Source organism: Protopterus annectens, chromosome 2.part0 (assembly GCF_019279795.1).
Source record: "Protopterus annectens isolate FY-2018-M chromosome 2.part0, PAN1.0, whole genome shotgun sequence".
NCBI lineage: Eukaryota > Metazoa > Chordata > Ceratodontiformes > Protopteridae > Protopterus > Protopterus annectens.
In genome coordinates, this window is record NC_056728.1 from 885,982,753 (window position 1) to 886,010,616 (window position 27,864).

Genomic DNA, 27,864 nt, shown 5'->3' on the forward strand with positions numbered 1-27,864 from the left:
TTTAGAATAGAGTTAATTACATCTTTTAATTGTTTGCTGATATAATACCCTATTGCAATCTTAAAAGAACTCCAGTATAATTTTATAGAGCTCAAGAGAAAAGTTCTGTAGCTAAGGCATGAGGGTTAATCTGAAAGATCTTCTTTCATCTATCAGATTAGGAATGATCAGCATTCCATGGACAATAGGATGTTTTTGGAAATGTTGGATTGTTTTGTTATATATAGTTATTAATGCACTGTATACGTTTTTGTTCTTTATCTGGCCTGAATTTGAATTTAGCTTATACTCTTTAGTAGGAAAAAAACAATCTGACCTTAATATTTAAAGAAGACTAAAGTAGTATGCAATGTCAATATCTTAGGAGAGTTCTGAGTGCTATCTACATATTTGTTTTATAGACCCAGTCAATGAATAGAGATCTGACATTTTTATCCTTAAATGTTAATGGTTTGAACAATCCAAGGAAAAGATCTAACTTATTGAGGTACCTAAAATTAGTCAAACCTCAGGTGATCTTTCTTCAGGAATTTCACTTCAAAATAAATGATAAACATATATGGTGTCCAAATGAGTATTTAATTATATATCATTCATCATATAAATCAAAAACTAGAGGGGTACTGATCTTTTGGAAGAAAAATATAATTATTCCCCAAATTATCTATAATTATGAAGATGAAGAAGGTCTTATGGCATTAATTACATTGAAATTTAACAATAGAATCTGGGCACTGGTGAACTTATACTGGTTTCCTGACATAGGGACAAAGACAGTTAAAAAACATCTAGACTTTATTAGCAATTCATACAAAGGTAATCTAATAATAGGAGGAGACTTTAATTGTATATTGAACAATACTGAGACTACAAATGTGAGAAATCTTCGTTTTATCCCCATAGCAAAAATATTTAAAAAATGGAGTGAAACTCATAATTTAATTGACACTTTCACTTTTAAAGAAAATAATTCATTATTATTCTCCCACCAAGATTTTAGATTTAGAACTCAAACTAGAATAGACACATTATTTGTTTCAAAGGATTTAAACACCAAAATAATAAAATTCTCAATAATTCCCTGTCCTCTGTCAGATCATAATTCACTTATTTTAAAACTCCAAATAGATTTTAGAAAATGAACACACACAACAAGAATACCAGCTTATATAACAAAATTGAGAGAATTCAAACCTTGGTTAGTATCAGAACTGCAACTTTTTTTAGATACCAATTATACTGAAGAGATAAATACAATTATGATATGGGACACTTTTAAAGTCTATATATATATATATATATATATATATATATATATATATATATATATATATGGTAAAACTCTTGCATGGTTTAAAAATAAATCAAAAGAATGGGAATCTGAATTACATAATATACAGAAACAGTGAATAAAGGTAAAAAATAAAGAGCCAACACTTACTTCTAATAATAAAAAGATAATTGATGAACTAAACAAAAATACAATGAAATCTTAACCCACAAAACTAATCTGGCTCTAGAAAAATGAAAACTAAATCACCTAGACAAATGCATAACCTGGCTTCATGAGTCAAAAAACAATCTAAAGTAAACATTATCAACATTACTCATGAGGGAAAAAAATAGAAAAGTCTCAGACATAAGTGATATTCTTGATGCCTTCAAACACCGCTATATAAAGCACTTTGAAACTAACAATTCTCACAATAATTTTTCAAATTTAGAATTAAACTTTCCCAAAATTAAGAAAATCCTGGAAATATTAAAACTAGAACTCCAGAAACAAATCACACATAAAGGAATTGCAGAAAATGTCAAGAAAAGCAAAAGTAATAAAGCTCCAGGAATTGATGGCATTATAATAGAATTCTACAAAATATTTCCAACTTCCATAATTTCACTTTTTCATGAAACTTTACTTGAAATCCAAACCCACAATACAATCCCACCTTCATGGCGATACTCCTTAATCACACCCATTATAAAAGAGAATAAAAACTCCACACTATGTAGCTCTTATAAACCAATTTCTCTTCTCAATAACATTATAAAATATTTATGTCAATCCTGGTCAACAGAATCAAAAAATTCATACCTCATATTATAAATGAAGATCAAACAGGCTTTATTTATAACAGACGTACTAATGATAATATCCAAATAATATTAACCCTTATAGACTTTCTAAATAGAAGTAATCAGGAAGCATTACTGATGGCCCTTGATATAGAAAAAGCTTTTGACTCATTAAATTGGGATTATTTATTTAAAATACTAGAACTTTATGACTTTCCTCAAACCTTTATTTCACTGATAAAAAATATTTATAAAAGAAACTTAGCATATGTAAATCTAGGTCCTTTCACTTCTGAGTCAATAGCAATCACAAAAGGTACAAAGCAAAGATGCCCCTTATCTCCAGTTTTATTTGCACTAGCTATAGAATTATTTGCCTCCTCAATTCACTTAAATCCCATAATAAAAGGTATAGATATACATGGACAATATAATTCAAAAACCATGCTTTTCGCAGATGATGTACTTCTCACACTGTCTTATTCAAAGGAGTCTATAAAAGAATTGGACACTCAGGTTGAAAAATTCTTCTCAATCTCAGGTTTATATTTTAATAAAACAAAATTTAATTATATAGTGTTGAATAAAAACATAAAATTTTAGTGGATGAAAATTATATAATTGGTAAACAAGTACTCACTCTAAATTATATAGGCATCACTCTATGTAATAACATACAAGAAATATTAAATATTAACTACAACAATATCATAAACATGTTAAATGCTCATATTATAAAATGGAACAAATTGAATTTGTACTTTGAAGACAGATTACAATTAATAAAAATAGTATTACTACCAACAATTCTTTACATAGTGCAAGCTATTCCCAAAATTCCAGATAAACATATACTAAAAAAAAAATAAACTCACTTTTATTAAAATTTCTTTGGCATCCCAACAGAAACAGAATAGCTATTACACATCACACCAGGCCTTAGGATCAAGGAGGAATTAACTTTCCAGATGTAGAGACATACATTAAAGCTTCCATTTTTACAATTGTTATCAACTGGTTAGACCCAAGCTATTCTTCCAACTGGAAAAAAAATACTTACTATTATTCATTTGAATGAAAATTCCTTGATAAAATGTCATATTAGATGGTTATACTAATACACCTTGGAATATTTTATGTACATGCATTCAATATAACATAACAAAACCTACTAATCTGAATTTCATAAACTATATCTTTAACACATTTAAAAATGTTATTATGACCAATTCAGGTATAAAGATTTGGATTGAATATTCTAACTCCTTTTAGCTCTACAAAAGCTTTTTTAATAAGTCACACAAAAAATGTCTTCATTTCATGGGAAACAAAAAATGTATTTGTTGGCAACATTGTATTAAAGATTTAAAAGTAATTGATACCCAACAAATAATAAATACTTATGATTTATCTTCATCTGACTGGCTAATACTTCAAAGTGTAGTACTGCATGCATATGATTTGTGCAGAACTATTAGTAATTCTCCTTTTAAAGATAAACCCAATTTTATAATTTTTTAAACAAAATCATATATGATAATCATAATTGGAAAAATACAACCTCAAACCTATACAAACTACTAATAAATTATAAAGTTAAATTTAGGCAGAATTATTGGAATTTTATTACTAAAGGTCATTCAATTAATTTATATATAGAAATGAAACCACTGTATTGTATTCTATTAAATTAACATCTAATTCTCAATTCTGGAGAATATATACATGGAAGTTTCTGCACAGATCATTCTACACACCCAGTAGACTAAGTAAACTTGGTTCTGCTAACAGTGTAAATTGCTGGAGATGCTTGCAAACATGTAAAACAGATTGGATACATATATTCCATGATTGCATTAAACTGAAAAAATATTGGGAGGATATTAGTAATTTTCTGCAGGCTTTATTTTCAGATACTTTTGTATTATCAAAATCTCTAATTTTACTGAATGTTATTGAAAAAACAGAAATGAATAAAACAGATTTATATTTATTATGGACTATTCTAGCAGTGGCCAGAAAATGTATTTCTAGGAAATGGAATTCTAATTCTGAACCAGTCTTTGAAGAATTTTTAAACCTACTAAACGAAACTGCGTTGATGGAAGTCAAAACAAAATAATTAAGGATTACTCCCAAGATATGGAGCAACAACCCATGGAAGAAAGTAACCCAGCTTATAGAAACAATGAGAATAGATTCAAACTCTTCTTAAATGAACTGTATTAGCAGGAAAAAAAAACTTTTGTCTAAACAGCATTTGCAACGGTCTTGGATTGGTTTATTTCATAATTTATACTCAGGCCAATGTAAATAATGTAAATATTTAGTTATTCCTGTTAATATCTACATTTTACTATTTCTTTTGGATAATTTACAAGTAATTAATTGTTATTTTTTTCAAGAAAAACAATAAAAACTCATGAGTAAAAAAAAAAAAAGAAATTAACCTAGTGATACACCAGTAATATTAATATGATTTGGTGAGTTAGACCCTTGCAATTTTACAGCTTGCTGCCTATTAGATGAATAGCTGGTAAACAATTGGACCGATGTAGGGGATAGACCTGGGATAGACAGAGAGAGAGAGAATTCTGTAGACATCTTGTATGAGAAACAGTATCAAAAGTCTTTGAAAGGTGAAAAAATAGTGAATCAAAAAGTTTTCCAGAGTCTCTAGCATTATTTACAGTTTCAGTAAAAGAAAGTAATGCAGTTGTTGTGCATGTGTAGACCAACAGCCATACTGGGTAGTTGCTAGGAGTTGGTTTTGTAAGAAATATTCAAGCAGCTGGTTATGCACACATTTTTCTAGTAACTTGGTAAGTTGGAACAAGGTAGCAATGGACCTAAAATTAATATTTCAACAAAAATTACATAATTTATGTAGGGGATGATGAATGATTTTTTGCAAATACCTGAAAGAAAGATTCACTAAATGATCTATTTATAAGTATGCTGACTGTATATATATATATATATATATATATATATATATATATATATATATATATATATATATATATATATATATGGGTATGTATCACTTCACCTAAAACTCATTTCACCTAAACTCAATTCACCTAAATCAAATCACCTAAAGTTCATTTCACCTAAAACTCATTTCACTGACAAGTAGTACAATAAGGCAAACCAAAGGTATATGTCCTTTTCCCCAACTGTAGTGTGATCCTAGTGTTAGTATATATAGTTGGGGGGTGAGGGGTGCAGCCCCCCACATGGGGGGCATGGGGCGAAGTCGCCCACTTATTTTGGTTTCATGTTGTCTGGTTTTGTTTTACATTATTTGGTCAAAGCCAACTAGTGGGGGGCTACGCCCCCTATACCACCCAATGTGGGGGGCTGCACCCCCTCACATCCCCCCTTACTATATATACTAACACCAGGATCGCAGTACAGTGGGGAAAAGGACATATACCTTTGATTTGCCTTATTGTACTACTTGTTAGTGAAATGAGTTTTAGGTGAAATGATTTTTAGGTGAAGTGATACGTGCCCATGTACGTACCATCTATGTGTGTATATATATATATATATATATATATATATATATATATATATATATATATATATATATATATATTTATAGTTTCTGCAGTACGTTTTAGGTATTCTGCTCGGAGATTGTCTGCAGAGAAAGAGATCATTTTCACTTTAAATAGAAGTTTTTTTATTATGCTGGCAGGCAAGTTTTATAGAGAAATCTCTATAGCTTATAGAGGTAGTTTGGCTGGGGAGGGGGGGTCAGGTGAAGGAGACAGTAGTTTCGAATTTATGGTTGTGGTTGGAAGAATGGATGAGATAGAGTTGGTGTTTTTACAGTTTGTAGGAAGAGTGATGGCTGGAAGGTTTATGTTACTGGTTATACTGGTTATGGAGTGGCTGTGGATGCAGTCATTGATTTGGTCAGCTGATCTTACCTGAAGGGGTAAACTTCATTTTTTGAAAGCGTGCATAGTTTTACATTTTGACCAGCTGGCATTATGGTTAAGGTGTTCCCCTTCTATGCACAAGGTACAATATTTGATCCTGTCATCCGGTCAATGTCTGTTTGGAGTTTGCCTGTTCTCTCTGTGTCTCTGTGGGACTCCTCACACCTCTGAAAACATGCTGAGTGTTTCCATCTCAAACTCAACAATGAATGGAGCTGTAGGGAGCAGCCCAGACACTACATGGTGCCCTACAGGGAGAAAAGTTGTATAGACCAACTACTTGGATAGCTACTGTGGTGCACAGTATCCTCAAGATAGGAGAACATGGATCACAGACTGTGCACCATGGTAGAGTTAATAACTTGATGGTGTAAAATATGGCTGTAGGTGATTTTATTTATTTTTATTTAACATTTGTTGACTGGGAAAGTCTGACTAGGACAGAGCCTATTTTCAGTGGAGGCCTGGAGAGAAACGCTCCATACACATCTTTGAAATATGGGAGGAATTCGGAGTACCTGGAGGAAACACATGCAAATACAGGGAGGACATGCAGACTCCACACAGAGTCGGTCATGTTGACTATTGTTGCCAACTTGTCATGGATATTTGCCAGTGATAAGTGGGTTGAGGACCCAGCCTAATTTGACCTACACCAGGAACACATGCTAATGGTGGATGGGGTGCCTGTGCTCCTACTGGCCAGTGTGTGCCCAAGCCCAGCAGCCCTGGGTCAATAAGCTACTGGCATCAGGTGTCCATCTGCCCAGCCTGGGTTACCTGGAATAACTCTGTTGAATGAAAGCTGGAATTTAAGCCAATCAACCTGCTAAACATGAACTAAGAATTGCTGCACTCAATGTAGGTTCACTGACAGGATGAAGCTTGGAAGTAGATGACATGATACAGTGGAGGCTGGACATCCTATGTGTATCCAGTAGACAAGATGGAAGGGCAACCCAGCAAAGCCACTTATCTTGGAATCCAGAGTCCACTACTCAGCATGTAGACAGGTTAGAAATGGTGTGGTAATTGTGGTGAGAGAGAAACTTCAGAAGGCAGTGAGGGATGTCATCAGAATTAGTGACAGACTCATGACAATCAGACCCTAGTCCAATGATAGGACAGTACTCATAATATCAGCCTATGCCACACAGCAGGGTTATGATTGTGAAGAGAAGAATACATTCAGGCAGCAGTTGCAAGACCTACTAGAAGAAGCAGGACAGTACCAATTAGTAATGATAATGGATTATCTGAATGTACATATTGGGACAGACAGAACAGGATATCAGGACTGCCTATGTCCACATGGGTGAGGCAACAGGAATAAAAAAGGAGAGGCAATTCTAGACTTCAGTATTGCAAATGGTTTGATGGTTGCCAACACATGGCTCAGAAAGAGAGACAGTCACAAGATCACATACAGTGTAGCCAAAATGCAACTCAGGTAGACTTCATCCTAGTAAGAAAAGGCCACTTGGGTAGAATTAGTGATTGCAAATTCATTCCTAGTGAAACAGCTGGTCCACAGCATAAACCACTGGTGCCACAATTAAATGCAAGCTGTGGTCAGAGACAGCTCTAAGGTCAACAGAGACCAGAAGACCTGAAAGTTGACTGAAGAAAAAGCACAACAGTTCAAGGAATTACTCAGTGCTCTAGCACCTCAAGAAGAAGAGGGAATAGGTGGAGTTGAAGAAGAGTGGCAACTCCTAAAAACAGAATGTGTCAGGACCACAGAGCAGATATGTGGCCAAACCAAGTATGGAAATAAAGTACATAAGGAAAGCAGGTGATGGAATGCAGAAGTCCACGAAGTCATCAAAAGAAGGAAGGAGTACAGGAAAAAGTGGAAATAGAAAAGACAGACCAGGCTAGGAAGGAATATTGGCTGTCTAACAAAAATGCTAAGAAAGGAGTTGCAATAGCAAAGAACAAGAATTCATAAGCACTCTACCATCTTCTGGAAAGTGACTCAATTGGTGGCACAAAGAAACTACATCACACTGCAAGGCAAAGACAAAGTCAGAGAAAGCAGCAGGCCCAGATGAGGTCACAGCAGATATGATAAAGATGTTTTGGTGAGATAGGGGTGAAATTGCTCCTAATGGTACTCATAGCAGTGTGGAGAGAAAGGCATATCCCAGATGACTGAAGAATAAGCATACTCATGCTAGTGTACAAGAACAGAGGGGACATCCACAGCTGTGTGCAGAACAGAGGTATTAAACTTTTGTCACATTGCATGAAAGTTTTGGAGAGAGTAATTAATAAATGTATACACCTAGTAGTAGAAATTAATATGGGAGATGAGAAGTTCAGATTCCAAGCAGGATGCTGCACAACTAACGCAATGTTTGCAGTGAGATAGAGAGTTGAGAAGAAGCTAGAGATGACGAAATAGTCCATTTGGGCATTCCTAGACTTGGAGAAAGCATATGACAAGGTCCCAAGAAAGCTGATTTGGACAGTACTGCTGTGGTTCGAAATCCCAGAAACATTGTTAGAAATAATGCAAGCTATGTACAAGGACCCTAGTGACTCAAGCAACAACAGTGTTCAGTCTCACAGAGGAGATCCCCATGAGAGTGGGTGTGCATCAGCGTTCAGCTCTCAGCCCACTGCTGTTCATACAGGTGATGGATTACATTAGCCAACAGATCAGAGGGGACAGATAAACAAAGTTGCTGTATACAGATGATGATGTGGTATTATAGGCAGACTCTGAGCAAGAACTTCAGCAAAGGATAGGAGAATAGAATGTAAAATGAAGGCATGTGGGATGAAACTGAGTACAGATAGGACAGTCGTAATGACAGCAAATTGAGGATATCAGAAGAAGTTGAAAATTGAGATAGAAGGGAAGATAATGGAACAGGTTAACAGCATCAAGTATCTGGAAGAAGTGGTTGAGGAGAAGAGAAGTCAGAATGAAGACGTCAAAGCTAGAGTCAGAGGTGGTGCAGCCAACTGGCATAGATTCTCAAGTGTAGTGTATGACAGAAGAATGCCAAAGAAGCTGAAAAGTATGGTGTACAAATCAGTGGCGCAACCAGTACTAGTATATGGTACAGAAACTTGGGCAGTAAAGGCAGAGCATATGAGGAAGTTAGAGGTGATGAAAATGAAGTGCCGGAGACAGGTGTAAGGATGCACACTATGGGATAGTCAAAGAAATAAGGATATAAGAGCAGAAGTCAAAGTAGCTCCAATTGCAGAGAAGATAAAATAGAGCATATTATGGTGGTTCATGTACATGTGCAGAAAAGAAGAAGACAATCTGGTAAAGAAGATTTGAGACAGAAAGGAATAAAGAAACTGGAAATGAGGGCATCCAGAAAAGAGGTGGATGATTGTGTGAGGAAGATCTGAGACAGTCAGGCATGAGTGTTAATGTAGGCAGGAGTGTGGCTTTGAATTGAGAGAGATGGCAACATTTAACATGACACTCTGACCCATGTAGAAAATGGGAAAATGGGGTTGATGATGAAGATATTGGCTATTGAATCAATAAAATAATTATAAGTGGCTGTTTAAAGCGGAAATCTATTGGGATGGGGAGTGGCAGCAGATTTAGAACCTGGCTAAAAAGTGAATTAATAGCTGACCAGAATTATTTGTGGTTATTTTTATGTTTGTTTTGTAGCAGCATGTATAATTCTTTTTTTTTTACTTGGATTTTTACCTGATTGTGTAGGTATCTAAATGTTTGTAAATGAGTATTGGTTTTGCATTTTAACCATTTTTCCGTGCTTTATCTCTATTAATCATAATTTGTTTGCAGTGTTTAGTTAACCATGGGGCATATTTAGTATTGATTCTTTTTCTACAAATGAGGGCAACACTGTTGAGTAAGTCTAGGAAACTAGTATTAAAGTAATCATCTGCTTTGTCTAGAGGTAAAGATTTTAGTATATAAATGAAGGTATTTTGATTAAAATGAGATAGGTTGCGGGTCATTTTATATTGATGTTCTTTCAATATGTAGAAATTTTCTCTACAGGAATAGGCATGTAAGTAATTACTTAGAAAGTTGCGGAGAGTACCAGTTTTAATAAATTTATTAGGGTTGGCGACAATAATCCAGTCTAAGATAGAACCGTGGTTACTATTTTTATCATATCGTGTTAAGGTAGGGATAATCTAAGAGAAAAAAAGAGGTTTATACTAGCTGTTGGGACATCTGAAGTAAAGATTAGCTAGTTAACGTCACCTGAAATGATTGTTTGGTGTTTATGTTGTTCATCATAAGATCAAAGGAGGTTGCTATGCTACTGGCCATGAGGCTCTTTCAAGCCTAGCCAAGAATTTATGCCATGTTTCCAAGGTCAGCACTTGTCCCCCCATCAAGCATTGTTGCAGGCGGGATCCCAGGGGTAATTTTTCTATTTCCCATCCAATCATCCAGGTTATGCTTAAACGAGGAGAGATAGGTCTGCTTTACATGAAGAGGGAGTCTATTCCACACATGAAAGAGTCTCTGTAACACAAATTTGTCATGCCAGCAGGTTCTATTAATGTTGCAAACTAGGTTTAGGTCCCAAGTGCACGTTACCCAATGGCTACACAAGATAAGACATTTTCTGGTATAGGAATATTTCTAATATAGGAATATTTTGGCCAGAAGGTATGTACAGGACTGACATACATAAGCTTTCTGTACTGTTTAGTTGTAGAAATGAGAGGAGAATTTCTGCACTGGCAAATTTTGGAATGGGTTTAGAATAAGGTGTGAGATTATAATAGTTCGGGTAAGAGTGCAATTCCACCTCCTTTTCTATGTTTCTGTCTGCTTTACGTTGTATCCAGGTGGTAGAAATTCTGAGTCTTTTATATTGCATTTGAGCTAGGTTTCTGCTCCAGAAAGAACAACAGGGGTTTGTTTACAGATCAGATGTGAAATTCTGTAATTTTATTTTTGATACTACAAAGATTTAAGGTGAGAAAATTTAGTTGTTTAGATATGGACTGAGTTGTTTTTACATTAATGGGGCTTGGATTTGCAGTTTATACTGGAGCAAATGTTTGATTAAAACATAATGTACATACAAATTTCACTGTTCTGTGAATATCTTAAACGAATAATGTCTGATATTAAAACTTTCTTTGATTTGCTGCAGTTTGATCGTGACCCATGGCAGAAAATTCCCGAATGGCACATTTGAAGAAGTCTCCGCAGTTGTGAAAGAGATGGTAGATCTAGCTGAAAAATGCTGTGATGCAAATGCAGATCCTAATTGCTATGAGGAAGGGGTGGGTTTGTTAAAACTGCTGCTTATTTTTAAGTCAGAACCTTGTCCGAGCCTAAACAATCCTACAATTTAACCATTACTGCATATTGTAGACAAGATTGTGTTTTTTCACTTATAAAACTGCAACATTCTAAAACGTGTAAAAAAAAGGTAATATGAACTGGTTATGGCTTTAATTTTTTTAAATGCACTAATGTGTCAAATGTTATTTTCCTATCCAAATATTATTTAAAGCCTCTTTATCATATCAGTAAGTATTGACAGGTTGAGTAATACAAGATTTTGTCATTAACTTTTAGGAGATGCTAACTATGTACATTACACTTGTAATGTTATACAGGCAATCCATACTGTAGCCAGTGATACCCATCACATTCCTGGAAAGTAACTCCTTAAAATTAATGAAAAAGGCAAATAATTGCGTGTTTCACTAAATAATGTGTGCTGTGTGTCTCTCTGCTATATGGTCTTCTCACTTCTTGATATCTGATATTTAACTGTTAGCCTAGAGGGATTCCTCAGTACTTTAAGTGCTAGACACAAAGTTTGAGAAATCATTTTATTCTCAACTTTTGAGAGACTTGCTTGGCTATAATCACCTGCATTAGAAGCTGAAGTTAAGTACAAACTTGCAGTTTTAAAAGTAATGTTTTTTTCATTTTTTTCTGTACCTAATTGTGTGTTTCACTGAAAAGTGTGTGTTGTGTGTATCTCTGCAATAAGAGGGGGTGGTGGTCTTCTCACTTCGTATCTGATAATAGAACTGTTAGCCTAGAGGGATTCCTCTGTACTTTAAGTACTAGCCACAAAGTTTGAGAAATCATTTTATTCTGAACTTCTGAGAGACTTGCTTGGCTATAATCACCTGCATTAGAAGCTATAGTTAAGTAAAAACTTATAGTTTTAAAAGTATTGTTTTTCAATTTTTACTTACCTGTGTGTTTCACTGAATAGTGTGTGCTGTGTGTCTCTCTGCTATAAGAGGGACTGGTGGTTGTTTTACTTCTTTTTATCTGATATTTAACTTTTAGTCTAGAAGGATTCCTCTGTTCTTTAAGTGCTAGCCACAAAGTTTGAAAAATCATTTTAAGCTCAACTTCTGAGAAACTTGCTTGGCTATAATCACCTGCACAATTACAAGCTTGTACTTTTAAAAGTACTGTTTTCAATTTTTTCTATACCTAATTATGAGTTTCACTGAAAAGTGTGTGTTGTGTGTCTCTCTGCTATAAGAGGGGGTGTTGGTCGTCTCACTTCTCGTCATCTGATATTTAACTGTTAGACTAGAGGGATTCCTCTGTACTTTAAGAGCTAGCCACAAAGTTTGAGAAATCATTTTATGCTCAACTTCTGAGAGAGTTGCTTCGCTATAATCATCTGCATTAGAAGCTGAAGTTAAGTACAAACTTGCAGTTTTAAAAGTACTGTTTTTCATTTTTTCTGTACCTAATTGTGAGTTTCACTGAATAGTGTGTGTTGTGTGTCTCTCTGCTATAAGAGGGGGTGGTGGTCGTCTCACTTCTCGTCATCTGATATTTAACTGTTAGACTAGAAGGATTCCTCTGTACTTTAAGAGCTAGTCACAAAGTTTGAGAAATCATTTTATGCTCAACTTCTTAGAGGCTTGCTTAGCTATAATCATCTGCATTAGAAGCTGAAGTTACGTACAAGCTTGTACTTTTAAAAGTACTGTTTTTTTTTTTCTGTACCTAATTGTGTGTTTCACTGAATAGTGTGTGCTGTGTGTCTCTCTGCTATAAGAGGGGGTGGTGTTCCTCTCACTTTTTGTTATCTGATATTTAACTGTTAGCCTACAAGGATTCCACTGTACTTTAAGTGCTAGCCACTAAGTTTGAGAAATCATTTTATGCTCAACTTCTGAGAGAGTTGCTTGGCTAGAATCACCTGCATTAGAAGCTGAAGTTCAGTACAAACTTGCAGTTTTAAAAGTACTGTTTTTCATTTTTCTGTACCTAATTGTGAGTTTCACTAAATAGTGTGTGCTGTGTGTCTCTCTGCTGTAAGAGGTGGTGGAGGTTTTCTCACTTTTTGTTATCTGATATTTAACAGTTAGCCTACAAGGATTTCCTTGTACTTTAAGTGCTAGCCACTAAGTTTGAGAAACCATTTTATGCTGAACTTCTGAGAAGCTTGCTTGGCTATAATCACCTCCATTAGAAGCTGAAGTTAAGTACAAACTTGCAGTTTTAAAAGTACTGTTTTTCATTTTTTTCTGTACCTAATTGTGTGTTTAACTGAATAGTGTGTGCTGTGTGTCTCTCTGCTATAAGAGGGGGTGGTGGTCTTCTCACTTCTTGTTATCTGATAATAGAACTGTTAGCCTAAAGGGATTCCTCTGTACTTTAAATGCTAGCCACAAAGTTTGAGAAATCATTTTATGCTCAACGACTGAGAGGCTTGATTGGCTATAACCACCTGCATTAGAAGCTGAAATTAAGTACAAGCTTGTACATTTAAAAGCATTGTTTTTTATTTTTTTTCTGTACCTAATTGTGTGTTTCACTGAATAATGTGTGCTGTGTGTCTCTCTGCTATAAGAGGGAGTGGTGGTCTTCTCATTTTTTGTTATCTGATATTTAACTGTTAGCCTTGAAGGATTCCTCTGTACTTTAAGTGCTAGCCAGAAAGTTTGAGAAATCATTTTATGCTTAACTTCTGGGAGAGTTGCTTGGCTTTAATCACCTGCATTAGAAGCTGAAGTTAAGTACAAACTTGCAGTTTTAAAATTACTATTTTTCATTTTTTCTGTGCCTAATTGTGAGTTTGACTGATTAGTGTGTGCTGTGGTTCTCTCTACTATAAGAGGGGGTGGTGGTCTTCTCACTTGTTGTTATTTGACATTTAACTGTTGGCCTAGAGGGATTCCTCTGTACTTTAAGTGCTTGCCACAAAGTTTGGGAAATCATTTTATGCTCATATTCTTGAGAGACTTGCTTGGCTATAATCACCTACATTAGAAGCTGAAGTTAAGTGCAGACTTGCAGTTATGAAAGTACTGTTTTTCATTTGTTCTGTACCTATATGCGTGTTTCACTGAACAGTGTGTGCTGTGTGTCTCTCTGCTATAAGAGGGGGTAGTGGTCTTACTTCTTATCTATTTAACTTTTAGCCTATAAGGATTCCTCTGTACTTTAAGTGCTAGCAACAAAGTTTGAGAAATCATTTTATCATCAACTTCTGAGAAACTTTCTTGGCCATAATCAACTGCATTAGAAGCAGAAGTTAAGTACAAACTTGCAGTTTTAAAGTTACAATTTTTTTTTAATTTTCTCTGTACCTGTGTGTTTCACTGAATAGTGTGTGCTGTGTGTCTCCCTGCTATAAGAGGGGGTGGTAGTCGTCTCACTTCTTATTATCTGATATTTTGCTGTTAGCCTAGAAGGATTCCTTTGTACTTTAAGTGCTAGCCACAAAGTCTGAGAAATCACTTTTTGCTCACCTTCTGAGTGACGTGCTAGGCTATAATCACATGCATTAGAAGCTGAACTTAAGTACAAGCTTGCAGTTTTAAAAGTACTGTTTTTTGTTTTTTCTGTACCTAATTGTGTTTCTCACTCAATATTGTGTGCTGTGTGTCTCTCTGCTATAACAGGGGGTTGTGGTCGTCGCACTTCTTGTTATCTGATGTTTAACTGTTAGCCTAGAGGGATTCCTCTGTACATTAAGTGCTTGCCACGAAGTTTGAGAAATCATTTTATGCTCAACTTCTGAGATACGTGCTTGGCTATAATCACCTGCATTAGAAGCTGAAGTTAAGTACAAGCTTGTACATTTAAAAGTACTGTTTTTCAATTTTTCTTTACCTAATTGTGTTTTTCAATGAATAGTGTGTGCTGTGTGTCTTCCTGCTATAAGAGGGGGTGGTGTTCCTCTCACTTTTTGTTATCTGATATTTAACTGTTAGCCTACAAGGATTCCTCTGTACTTTAAGTGCTAGCCACTAAGTTTGAGAAATCATTTTATGCTGAACTTCTGAGAGAGTTGCTTGGCTATAATCACCTGCATTAGAAGCTGAAGTTAAGTACAAACTTGCAGTTTTAAAAAGTACTGTTTTTCATCTTTCCCATACTTAATTGTGTGTTTCACTGAATAGTGTGTGCTGTGTGTCTCCCTGCTATAAGATGGGGTGATGTTCTTCTCACTTCTTGTTATCTGATATTTAACTGTTAGCCTAGAGGGATATATTTATTTATTTATTTTACATTTGTTAACCGGGGCTGTCTGACTGAGCCGTAGAGGCCCGTTTTCAACATAGGCCCAGGGAGAAAAGCTCCACAAAGAAAATTTACAGACACATTTAGTTATTAAGACATGATCAATATACACACAAATTACAAGAGACATGTTTTTACAGTGGTATGCGGCACATAAACAGTTACAGTGGAGAGAACAAACAAAAAATATTAATTTTAAAAATAAAGGTAATTAATAGATTTGTGGTGTACAGCTGAAATTTGGAACATAGGTAGAATACATACATAGCACACAGGTACAGTACATACATTGTAGATTAGCCAGTGTTTGTGAGTAAGACTGAAAACTATTATCCAGTGCTCTAGATTTAGTATGTATATGTTATCCGCTTTCACTAGTCTGGGGAGCAATCATGGCACTGCCAACTTTGCTTGAGATGTTGCCTGATGAGGTCTTTAAAGGAGGCTCTGGATTTTGTGTTTTGAATGCTAGTAGGGACAGAGTTCCATTTTTTAGCCACTGAACTACTATATAGTGCATCTCTAAAGCTATTGTAGCTGATGGCGACTTCTAGTAGTAGTTTGCTTGATGTCTAAGAGGCCTTTTGGCTGAGTGATGTTGTACTAGATTTTAAGGGCAGGAAACTTATTGGGAAGGTAATACATAGAATGACAGAGACAGAGCTGATTGTAGGTTAGGAGGTTGGGCAGTTCAAGCCAGGGGAGCTGTCTCAAAGCAGTACAGTGATGAGTTCTATATGAGCAATTTGCAGCAACATGGGCAATTCTGTTATAGCAGGCTTCCATTTTGCTTAGTTCAGTTTTGTTGTGATTAGTCAGAATGGGAGATGCATAGAGTAGGGTGGATAGAAGTTGGGAGCGAGCAATGTCTGGTCTTGTGTTGTTGGTAAGAAATGGTTTGACACGGTAGAGTGACCCCAGTTTGGCATGTACTTTTTTAATAGTTAAGTTGAGATGACTATCAAATTTTAGGTGGGAGTCTATGGTTATTCCCAATAGCTTAGCCTGTGCCACTGGAGCAATTGGAGTAGCATTTGTGGAGTAGATAGTGAATTGACTGTTAGTGTTTTTGTTAGCACTGGTTATAATCATAAGCTGAGTTTTCTTTGGATTTAGGATAAGTTGGGCTTTGGTAAGGTAGTTTTCAACATCAGAGAATGCTAGTTGAGTTGTTTGCAGGAGGGTGGGAATGTTTTGTGCAGCACAGATTAAGGTAGTGTCATCTGCATACTGAATTATAGATGCATGCTGTGTGGAGGTATGGAGGTCATTTGTGAAGACTGTGAATAGTAGTGGTAATAAGATAGAACCATGTAGGACTCCTATAGTTATGGGCAGCTGAGGAGAAAGAGAATTTTCCCATTTCTCATCTTGGTACCTGTCAGTTAAGCAGCTTTGCAACCAGGTAAGAGTGGAATTTGATAGATGATATTGGTTTAGTTTGTTTAGCAGGATTTGATGTGAGACTGTGTCAAATACTTTGGACATATCCAATAAAAGAGTTGACACTTGTAGGCCTTTATTTTTGAGACGGTTTACTGTGTCTGTGAAGAAGAGGAGGGCTGTAGTGGTACTATGGGCAGGTCTGAAACCATGCTGAGTGGGTGACAGGATGTTGCTGTCTAGGAGATATTTTAGCATCAGGGTATGGATGCATTTTTCTAGGATTTTGGCCAGGGGGGAGAGTAAAGCAATGGGTCCGTAGTTATTAAGTTCAGTGGAGGTCCCGCCTTTATGTATGGGTGTAACATAGGATATTTTCCAGAGTTTGGGCACATAGTTTTCAACAATTGATCTGTTTATGAGAGTGGAGACTGGGATAGCAATAGCATCTGCTGTGAGCTTCAAGAAATATCTGGGGAGTAGGTCGGCTGCTGTTGATGAGGTTTTTAGTTTGGAGAGCATGCTTTTGGTTGAAGTGGTGGAAACTGTTTTGAGGGTAAAGCTTGTATTAGTGTTATTTGTGTTGGGGGATAGTGGAGAAGGAACTGTCCTGTGATACTAAGGATAGAATTGAGTTCACAAAGTGGGAGTTGAATTGTGTTTCGATGGGATCTTTAGTGTCAGGAGTGGTTGGTTTGGGGGTAGCCTTTTGGGTGGATTTTAGTAGCTGGTTTACATTTTTCCAAAATTTTTGCGGGTTGTGTTGGTATTTAGTTTGTAATGTTGTGTAGTAGGATTTCTTTGTCCAGCCTAATGCATTTTTTGCATGGTTGCGCAGTTCTTGGTACTTAGTTAGGCTTGGTGTTTCTTTGTTTTTTTTTATAGTAAAGCCAGACAGTGTCTCTGGACTTGAGGATTTGTTTGGTTTCTTTACTGAACCAGGAGTTTATAGAGGTTCTAACCTTTATTTTGCGCAATGGAGTGACAGTGTCTAGGTGTTGTAGAAATGTTTTGTTGAAATATGCTACAGCCTGGTCAAGTGGGAGGGTTTTTAGGGGGGTCCAGTCACAGTTACAGAGTAAAGTGTTGAGGACCTCAGGAGAGATTATTTTGTGTTTCTAGTGGATATATAGTTAGTGGTTTTGCATATGCTTGTTCTACTACGTATAAAGTATATTATGTTGTGGTCAGTTAAGATGTCTGGGAGACTGCTTGTGTGAGGGTACAATGTGGGGTTGTTAGTTAGGACCCAGTCAAGGATGGATTCCCTTTTAGATTTTTTATCACATCTAGTTGGAATTTAGACTAGCTGCTGGTAGCCATGGAGATTTATTAGATTACTTTGTGGTTCTGATATGCAGGTGAACCAATCTAGGTTGAAGTCCCCCAGAATAAGGGTTTCTTGTGAGTATGTGGAAGAACACCAGGATAAGAAGTCTTCAAGGCTAGCAGGTGTATTACCAGGTGGAATATAGATCACAATTGTGGTGATGACCTTTTTAGGGTGAAGTTAAAGTTGTGAGATAAGTATGTCCCAATTATTGGGGGAGGGGTAGGAGTTTGGTAATTGATGGACAGTTAAGTTGGACTTGTACAGTAAGGCAGTTCCACCCCCTTTACGAAGTGGTCTGTCTTGTCTAATGATACTGTAGCCGGTAGGGAGAACTTTTGAGTTAGCTATGTTTTTATTTACCAGGTTTCTGTTAAAGCAACTATGTCTGGGGAGTAGTGTGCTATTGTGGCATGGAGTTCAGGTATTTTATTTTTGATACTTCTAATATTAATAATTTAGCATTAAAAGATGGTTGGTTTTCCTGTTGTTGTTGATTTGCCCAGGGATGAAGAAAGTGGAGGTGTTATGTTCTGACATTTGTGTTGGAGCAGTTTGTGTTGGACAGGATGGATTTGGGCCTGGGTTGGGGTGGATATCCCCACTTATGTTGAGCCTGGAGTTAAAATGGTTATACAGATGTTGGAGTTTGGTGAGGAGTGTGAGAAAGTATTGTGTTTTTTTGGAGTAGGAATGAGAGCATATGTGTTTAGTTCTGAAATGGTCCATTATGTAGTTCTTGAATAACTGTGGGCAGATATTATTATAATGTGTGGTGTCTGTATACAAGAGTGCATAATGTAGTGCTGTGCTACTAAGTTTAGGGATATTGCTAGAGTGATAACTTGTAGTGTTGTAAAGAATTATTAGCAGACAGACTAGACTTAGTTGTGTGATAGTCATGGTTATAAAGTTTAAGTTGTTTCTAGGTGGGGAGGTCTGAATAGGAATTATAGGGTTGCACTATATGTGGATAGGGAAGTAGTGTGGGTTATGTAAAAAATGCCTAGTGGGAATAAGAGTGATTGGGAGTATTTTGTGTGGAGCAAGTTGGTGTGGTATAATGTGATATGACTTGAGAAACTGTGATTGGTGGAGGTGATGTGAGGGTGAGTTGTGGGTGTGGCTGTGATTACTATAAATGTAGAGGTAGTGGGGGTGGGAGAAAATAGGGGCAGGGTAGGAGAGCAGATTGATCCCGAGCATTAGTGAGGGTGAACGGAGCGGGCAGAGCCAACCAAGACAAGAAAAAGTAAGTATTACTTTACAAATCTGAACACTTTTAAAACAAATTCCTGAGGTTTAATGGCTTACCGGCAAGCAGAATGTAATTGCTGAAGAGCACTTGTGTCCTGGTGGGAGACTAGAAATTTAAAGATGGCTCCATGCTCAGCAGGATTCTGATATAGACTTTGTATTGGGGGAGGCAGATAGCACAAGGGGTGTAAACCAGGTGGAATGCAAAGAAACCAGAAAGGCAATCAGTGGAAATCAGTGAAGGCCTCAGAGGGGGTAAGTAATAATTCAAACTACATGTAAAGTGAAGGAGAGAAGAGACAACAAAGTTTATTAAGGTTGGGAGTGTGTCTTCACATTGACTTGCTGATTAGTAACCAGTTTGTGCACAGATTAGAGTAGGGAGATACATTAGCAATGAAGGGGAATGTATAGAGATGCAAATAAACAGGTAGGCCTCCAAGTGATACAAACTAAGGCAGAAAGCACTGAGAGGGATGCATGATGGTTAATTTAGTCACAGGGATGTGAATTAAATGTATACTGTCTATTGGACAGTTAGGATTACTGCACTAGTGGGGGGATGGGGAGGACAAAAGGCTACAACAGTCAGTTTTATTAGCAAGCTGAGAACTACTAAAAATACTGCTAATGTAATAGCTTCACTCTCATAAAACATAGAATGCCTGGGTGGACTGACCCTGCTCTTGAGGCTCAAAATGTATATCCTTGTTTAGTTTGCAGTACTGATTCCTTCTTATACTGTATGGGTGGAGTGGTAGCCACAGACTGCAGATTTGTTTGAGTGTGCTCTGAAGAGAGAGAAAACAAAAAGAGAGGATGAAGCTAGTAGAAGGAGACAAAAACAGGTCAAACGAAGTAAAGAGGTTTAAAAGATACAAATCTGAGGATAGTGTACTTTAAGTGCTAGCCATAAAGTTTGAGAAATAATTTTATGCTCAATGTCTGAGAGGTTTGCTTGGCTATAATCACCTGCATTAGAAGCTACAGTTAAGTAAAAACTTGCAGTTTTAAAAGTATTGTTTTTCAATTTTTCTTTACCTAATTGTGTGTTTCACTGAATAATGTGTGCTGTGTGTCTCTCTGCTATAGAAGGGGGTGAGGGTATTTTCACTTCTGGTTATCTAATATTAACAGTTAGCCTAGAGGGATTCTTCTGTACTTTAAGTGCTAGCCACAAAGTTTGAAAAATCATTTTTTGCTCAACTTCTAAGAGACTTGCTTGGCTATAATCACCTGCATTAGAAGCTAAAGTTAAGTACAAGTTTGTACATTTAAAAGTACTGTTTTTTATTTTTTTCTGTACCTAATTGTGTGTTTCACTGAATAGTGTGTGCTGTGTGTCTCTCTGCTATAAGAGGGCGTGGTGGTCTTCTCACTTATTGTTATCTGGCAATTAACTGTTGGCCTAGAGGGATTCCTCTGTACTTTAAGTGCTTGACACAAAGTTTGAGAAATCATTTTATGCTCAATGTCTGAGAGGTTTGCTTGGCCATAATCACCTGCATTAGAAGATATAGTTAAGTAAAAACTTGCAGTTTTAAAAGTATTGTTTTTATTTTTTCTGTACCTAATTGTGTGTCTCACAGAATAGTCTGTGCTGTGTGTCTTTCTGCTATAAGAAGGGGTGGTGGTCTTCTCACTTCTTGTTATCTGATATTTAACAGTTAGCTTAGAGGGATTTCCCTGTACTTTAAGTTGTTGTTGTTGTATCTTTCAGCTTTTTCCCGGTTAGGGGTTGCCACAGCAGAACTCCGGTCCACTAATGATTGGCAGTAGATGTTTACGTACCGACTTGCCAGGTCTGATGCACAACCTTCAACAAAGGTATGCCCATTCACGCGTGTCTCCACAAAGAAGACGCTTTAGCTGACAATCGAACAGGACAATGTCTTACTGTGAGGCGACAACACTACCGCAGCACCACCACCGCCAAAAAGTTTGAAAATCATTTTTTGCTCAACTTCTGAGAGACTTGCTTGGCTAAAATCACCTGTGTTAGAAGCTATAGTTAAGTAAATTTAAAAGTACTGGTTTTCAATTATTCTTTACATAATTGTGTGTTTCACTGAATAGTGTGTGCTGTGTGTCTTTCTGCTATAAGAAGGGGTGGTGGTCTTCTCACTTCTTGTTATCTAATATTTAACAGTTAGCCTACAGGGATTTCCCTGTACTTTAAGTGCTAGCCAAAAAGTTTGAAAGTCATTTTATGCTCAACTTCTACGAGACTTGCTTGGCTCTAATCACCTGCATTAGAAGCTGAAGTTAAGTACAAACTTGCAGTTATGGAAGTACTGTTTTTCATTTTTTTTCTTTACCTAGTTGCATGTTTCACTGAACAGTGTGTGCTGTGTGTCTCTCTGCTATAAGAGGGGGTGGTGGTCTTCTCACTTCTTGTTATATGACATTTAACTGTTGGCCTAGAGGGATTCCTCTGTACTTTAAGCGCTAGCCACTAAGTTTGAGAAATCATTTTATGCTGAACTTCTGAGAGAGTTGCTTGGCTATAATCACCTGCATTAGAAGCTGAAGTTAAGTACAAGCTTGTACATTTAAAAGCATTGTTTTTATATTTTTTCTGTACCTAATTGTGAGTTTCACTGAATAGTGTGTGGTGTGTCTATCTGTTATAATGGGGGTGGTGGTCTTTTCACTTCTTGTTATCTGATATTTTACTGCTAGCCTAGAAGGATTCCTCTGTAAGTTAAGTGCTTGCCCCAAAGTTTGAGAAATCATTTTATGCTCAACTTCTGAGAGAGTTGCTTGGCTATAATCACCTGCATTAGAAGCTGAAGTTAAGTACAAGCTTGTACATTTAAAAGCATTGTTTTTACATTTTTTCTGTACCTAATTGTGTTTTTCACTGCATAATGTGTGCTGTGTGCCTCTCTGCTATAAGAGGGAGTGGTGGTCTTCTCATTTTTTGTTATCTGATATTTAACTGTTAGCCTTGAAGGATTCCTCTGTACTTTAAGTGCTAGCCAAAAAGTCTGAAAGTCATTGTATGCTCAGCTTCTGAGAGACTTGCTTGGCTCTAATCACCTGCATTAGAAGCTGAAGTTAAGTACGAACTTGCAGTTATGAAAGTACTGTGTTTCATTTTTTTCTTTACTTAGTTGCATGTTTCACTGAACAGTGTGTGCTGTGTGTCTCTCTGCTATAAGAGGGGTTGATGGTCTTCTTACTTCTTTTTAACTGACATTTAACTGTTGGCATAGAGTGATTCCTCTGTACTTTAAGTGCTAGCCACAAAGTTTGAGAAATCATTTTATGCTCAACTTCTGAGAGACTTGCTTGGCTATAATCACCTGCATTAGAAGCTGAAGTTAAGTACAAACTTGCAGTTTTAAAAGTAATGTTTTTTTCATTTTTTTCTGTACCTAATTGTGTGTTTAACTGAATAGTGTGTGCTGTGTGTCTCTCTGCTATAAGAGGGGGTGGTGGTCTTCTCACTTCTTGTTATCTGATAATAGAACTGTTAGCCTAAAGGGATTCCTCTGTACTTTAAATGCTAGCCACAAAGTTTGAGAAATCATTTTATGCTCAACGTCTGAGAGGCTTGATTGGCTATAACCACCTGCATTAGAAGCTGAAGTTAAGTGCAAATTTGCAGTTATGAAAGCACTGTCTTTCATTTTTTCTGTACCTCATTGCATGTTTCACTGAACAGTGTGTGCTGCATGTCTCTCTTCTGTAAGAGGGGGTGGTGGTCTTCTCCCTTCTTGTTATCTGATATTTAACTGTTAGCCTAGAAGGATTCCTCTGTACTTTAAGTGATAGCCACAAAGTTTGAGAAATCACTTTTTGCTAACCTTCTGATTGAGTTTCTTAGCTATAATCAACTGCATTAGAAGCTGAAGTTAAGTACAAACTTGCAGTTTTAAAAGTACTGTTTTTTATTTTTTTCTGTACCTAATTATGAGTTTCACTGAATAGTGTATGCTGTGTGTCTCTCTGCTATAAGGGGGGGGGTGGTCTTCTCACTTCTTGTTATAGGATATTTAACTGTTAGCCTAGATGGATTCCTCTGTACTTTAAGTGCTACCCACAAAGTTTGAGAAATAATTTTATGCTCAACTTCTGAGAGACTTGCTTGGCTATAATCACCTGCATTAGAAGCTGAAATTAAGTACAAGCTTGTACATTTAAAAGCATTGTTTTTTTATTTTTTTCTGTACCTAATTGTGTGTTTCACTGAATAATGTGTGCTGTGTGTCTCTCTGCTATAAGAGGGAGTGGTGGTCTTCTCATTTTTTGTTATCTGATATTTAACTGTTAGCCTTGAAGGATTCCTCTGTACTTTAAGTGCTAGCCAGAAAGTTTGAGAAATCATTTTATGCTTAACTTCTGGGAGAGTTGCTTGGCTTTAATCACCTGCATTAGAAGCTGAAGTTAAGTACAAACTTGCAGTTTTAAAATTACTATTTTTCATTTTTTCTGTACCTAATTGTGAGTTTGACTGACTAGTGTGTGCTGTGGTTCTCTCTGCTATAAGAGGGGGTGGTGGTCTTCTCACTTGTTGTTATTTGACATTTAACTGTTGGCCTAGAGGGATTCCTCTGTACTTTAAGTGCTTGCCACAAAGTTTGGGAAATCATTTTATGCTCATATTCTTGAGAGACTTGCTTGGCTATAATCACCTACATTTGAAGCTGAAGTTAAGTGCAGACTTGCAGTTATGAAAGTACTGTTTTTCATTTGTTCTGTACCTATATGCGTGTTTCACTGAACAGTGCGTGCTGTGTGTCTCTCTGCTATAAGAGGGGGTGGTGGTCTTACTTCTTATCTATTTAACTTTTAGCCTATAAGGATTCCTCTGTACTTTAAGTGCTAGCAAAAAAGTTTGAGAAATCATTTTATCATCAACTTCTGATAAACTTTCTTGGCCATAATCAACTGCATTAAAAGCAGAAGTTAAGTACAAACTTGCAGTTTTAAAGTTACAATTTTTTTTAAATTTTCTCTGTACCTGTGTGTTTCACTGAATAGTGTGTGTTGTGTGTCTCCCTGCTATAAGAGGGAGTGGTAGTCGTCTCACTTCTTATTATCTGATATTTTACTGTTAGCCTAGAAGGATTCCTTTGTACTTTAAGTGCTAGCCACACAGTCTGAGAAATCACTTTTTGCTCACCTTCTGAGTGACGTGCTAGGCTATAATCACATGCATTAGAAGATGAACTTAAGTACAAGCTTGCAGTTTTAAAAGTACTGTTTTTTGTTTTTTCTGTACCTAATTGTGTTTCTCACTCAATATTGTGTGCTGTGTGTCTCTCTGCTATAACAGGGGGTTGTGGTCGTCGCACTTCTTGTTATCTGATGTTTAACTGTTAGCCTAGAGGGATTCCTCTGTACATTAAGTGCTTGCCACGAAGTTTGAGAAATCATTTTATGCTCAACTTCTGAGATACGTGCTTGGCTATAATCACCTGCATTAGAAGCTGAAGTTAAGTACAAGCTTGTACATTTAAAAGTACTGTTTTTCAATTTTTCTTTACCTAATTGTGTTTTTCAATGAATAGTGTGTGCTGTGTGTCTTCCTGCTATAAGAGGGGGTGGTGTTCCTCTCACTTTTTGTTATCTGATATTTAACTGTTAGCCTACAAGGATTCCTCTGTACTTTAAGTGCTAGCCACTAAGTTTGAGAAATCATTTTATGCTGAACTTCTGAGAGAGTTGCTTGGCTATAATCACCTGCATTAGAAGCTGAAGTTAAGTACAAACTTGCAGTTTTAAAAAGTACTGTTTTTCATCTTTCCCATACTTAATTGTGTGTTTCACTGAATAGTGTGTGCTGTGTGTCTCCCTGCTATAAGATGGGGTGATGTTCTTCTCACTTCTTGTTATCTGATATTTAACTGTTAGCCTAGAGGGATATATTTATTTGTTTATTTTACATTTGTTAACCGGAGCTGTCTGACTGAGCCGTAGAGGCCCGTTTTCAACATAGGCCCAGGGAGAAAAGCTCCACAAAGAAAATTTACAGACACATTTAGTTATTAAGACATGATCAATATACACACAAATTACAAGAGACATGTTTTTACAGTGGTATGCGGCACATAAACAGTTACAGTGGAGAGAACAAACAAAAAATATTAATTTTAAAAATAAAGGTAATTAATAGATTTGTGGTGTACAGCTGAAATTTGGAACATAGGTAGAATACATACATAGCACACAGGTACAGTACATACATTGTAGATTAGCCAGTGTTTGTGAGTAAGACTGAAAACTATTATCCAGTGCTCTAGATTTAGTATGTATATGTTATCTGCTTTCACTAGTCTGGGGAGCAATCATGGCACTGCCAACTTTGCTTGAGATGTTGCCTGATGAGGTCTTTAAAGGAGGCTCTGGATTTTGTGTTTTGAATGCTAGTAGGGACAGAGTTCCATTTTTTAGCCACTGAACTACTATATAGTGCATCTCTAAAGCTATTGTAGCTGTTGGCGACTTCTAGTAGTAGTTTGCTTGATGTCTAAGAGGCCTTTTGGCTGAGTGATGTTGTACTAGATTTTGAGGGCAGGAAACTTATTGGGAAGGTAATACATAGAATGACAGAGACAGAGCTGATTGTAGGTTAGGAGGTTGGGCAGTTCAAGCCAGGGGAGCTGTCTCAAAGCAGTACAGTGATGAGTTCTATATGAGCAATTTGCAGCAACATGGGCAATTCTGTTATAGCAGGCTTCCATTTTGCTTAGTTCAGTTTTGTTGAGATTAGTCAGAATGGGAGATGCATAGAGTAGGGTGGATAGAAGTTGGGAGCGAGCAATGTCTGGTCTTGTGTTGTTGGTAAGAAATGGTTTGACACGGTAGAGTGACCCCAGTTTGGCATGTACTTTTTTAATAGTTAAGTTGAGATGACTATCAAATTTTAGGTGGGAGTCTATGGTTATTCCCAATAGCTTAGCCTGTGCCACTGGAGCAATTGGAGTAGCATTTGTGGAGTAGATAGTGAATTGACTGTTAGTGTTTTTGTTAGCACTGGTTATAATCATAAGCTGAGTTTTCTTTGGATTTAGGATAAGTTGGGCTTTGGTAAGGTAGTTTTCAACATCAGAGAATGCTAGTTGAGTTGTTTGCAGGAGGGTGGGAATGTTTTGTGCAGCACAGATTAAGGTAGTGTCATCTGCATACTGAATTATAGATACATGCTGTGTGGAGGTATGGAGGTCAATTGTGAAGACTGTGAATATTAGTGGTCCTAAGATAGAACCCTGTAGGACTCCTATAGTTATGGGCAGCTGAGGAGAAAGAGAATTTTCCCATTTCTCATCTTGGTACCTGTCAGTTAAGCAGCTTTGCAACTAGGTAAGAGTGGAATTTGATAGATGATATTGGTTTAGTTTGTTTAGCAGGATTTGATGTGAGACTGTGTCAAATAGTTTGGACATATCCAATAAAAGAGTTGACACTTGTAGGCCTTTATTTTTGAGACGGTTTACTGTGTCTGTGAAGAAGATGAGGGCTGTAGTGGTACTATGGGCAGGTCTGAAACCATGCTGAGTAGGTGACATGATGTTGCTGTCTAGGAGATAGTTTAGCATCTGGGTATGTATGCATTTTTCTAGAATTTTGGCCAGGGGTAGAGTAAAGCAATGGGTCTGTAGTTATTAAGTTCAGTGGAGGTCCTGCCTTTATGTATGGGTGTAACATATTATATTTTCCAGAGTTTGGGCACATAGTTTTCAACAATTGATCTGTTTATGAGAGTGGAGACTGGGATAGCATTAGCATCTGCTGTGAGCTTCAAGAAATAGCTGGGGAGTAGGTCGGCTGCTGTTGATGAGGTTTTTAGTTTGGAGAGCATGCTTTTGATTGAAGTGGTGGATACTGTTTTGAGGGTAAAGCTTGTATTAGTGTTATTTGTGTTGGGGGGGGATAGTGAGGAAGGAACTGTCCTGTGATACTAAGGATAGAATTGAGTTCACAAAGTGGGAGTTGAATTGTGTTTCGATGGGATCTTTAGTGTCAGGAGTGGTTGGTTTGGGGGTAGCCTTTTGGGTGGATTTTAGTAGCTGGTTTACATTTTTCCAAAATTTTTGCGGGTTGTGTTGGTATTTAGTTTGTAATGTTGTGTAGTAGGATTTCTTTGTCCAGCCTAATGCATTTTTTGCATGGTTGCGCAGTTCTTGATACTTAGTTAGGCTTGGTGTTTCTTTGTTTTTTTTATAGTAAAGCCAGACAGTGTCTCTGGACTTGAGGATTTGTTTGGTTTCTTTACTGAACCAGGAGTTTGTAGAGGTTCTAACCTTGATTTTGCGCAATGGAGTGACAGTGTCTAGGTGTTGTAGAAATGTTTTGTTGAAATATGCTACAGCCTGGTCAAGTGGGAGGGTTTTTAGGGGGGTCCAGTCACAGTTACAGAGTAAAGT

General features: G+C 36.7%; 1 protein-coding gene across 1 annotated transcript in view; it reads left to right on the forward strand.

The window, feature by feature from the left end:
- GC (GC vitamin D binding protein) overlaps positions 1-27,864 on the forward strand; it is a 641,498-nt gene that overhangs the window by 139,967 nt on the left and 473,667 nt on the right. The window contains exon 3 of the mRNA XM_044061140.1: positions 11,153-11,285. Coding sequence (XP_043917075.1) covers positions 11,153-11,285 — 133 coding nt within the window. The remainder of the gene's footprint in view (positions 1-11,152; positions 11,286-27,864) is intronic.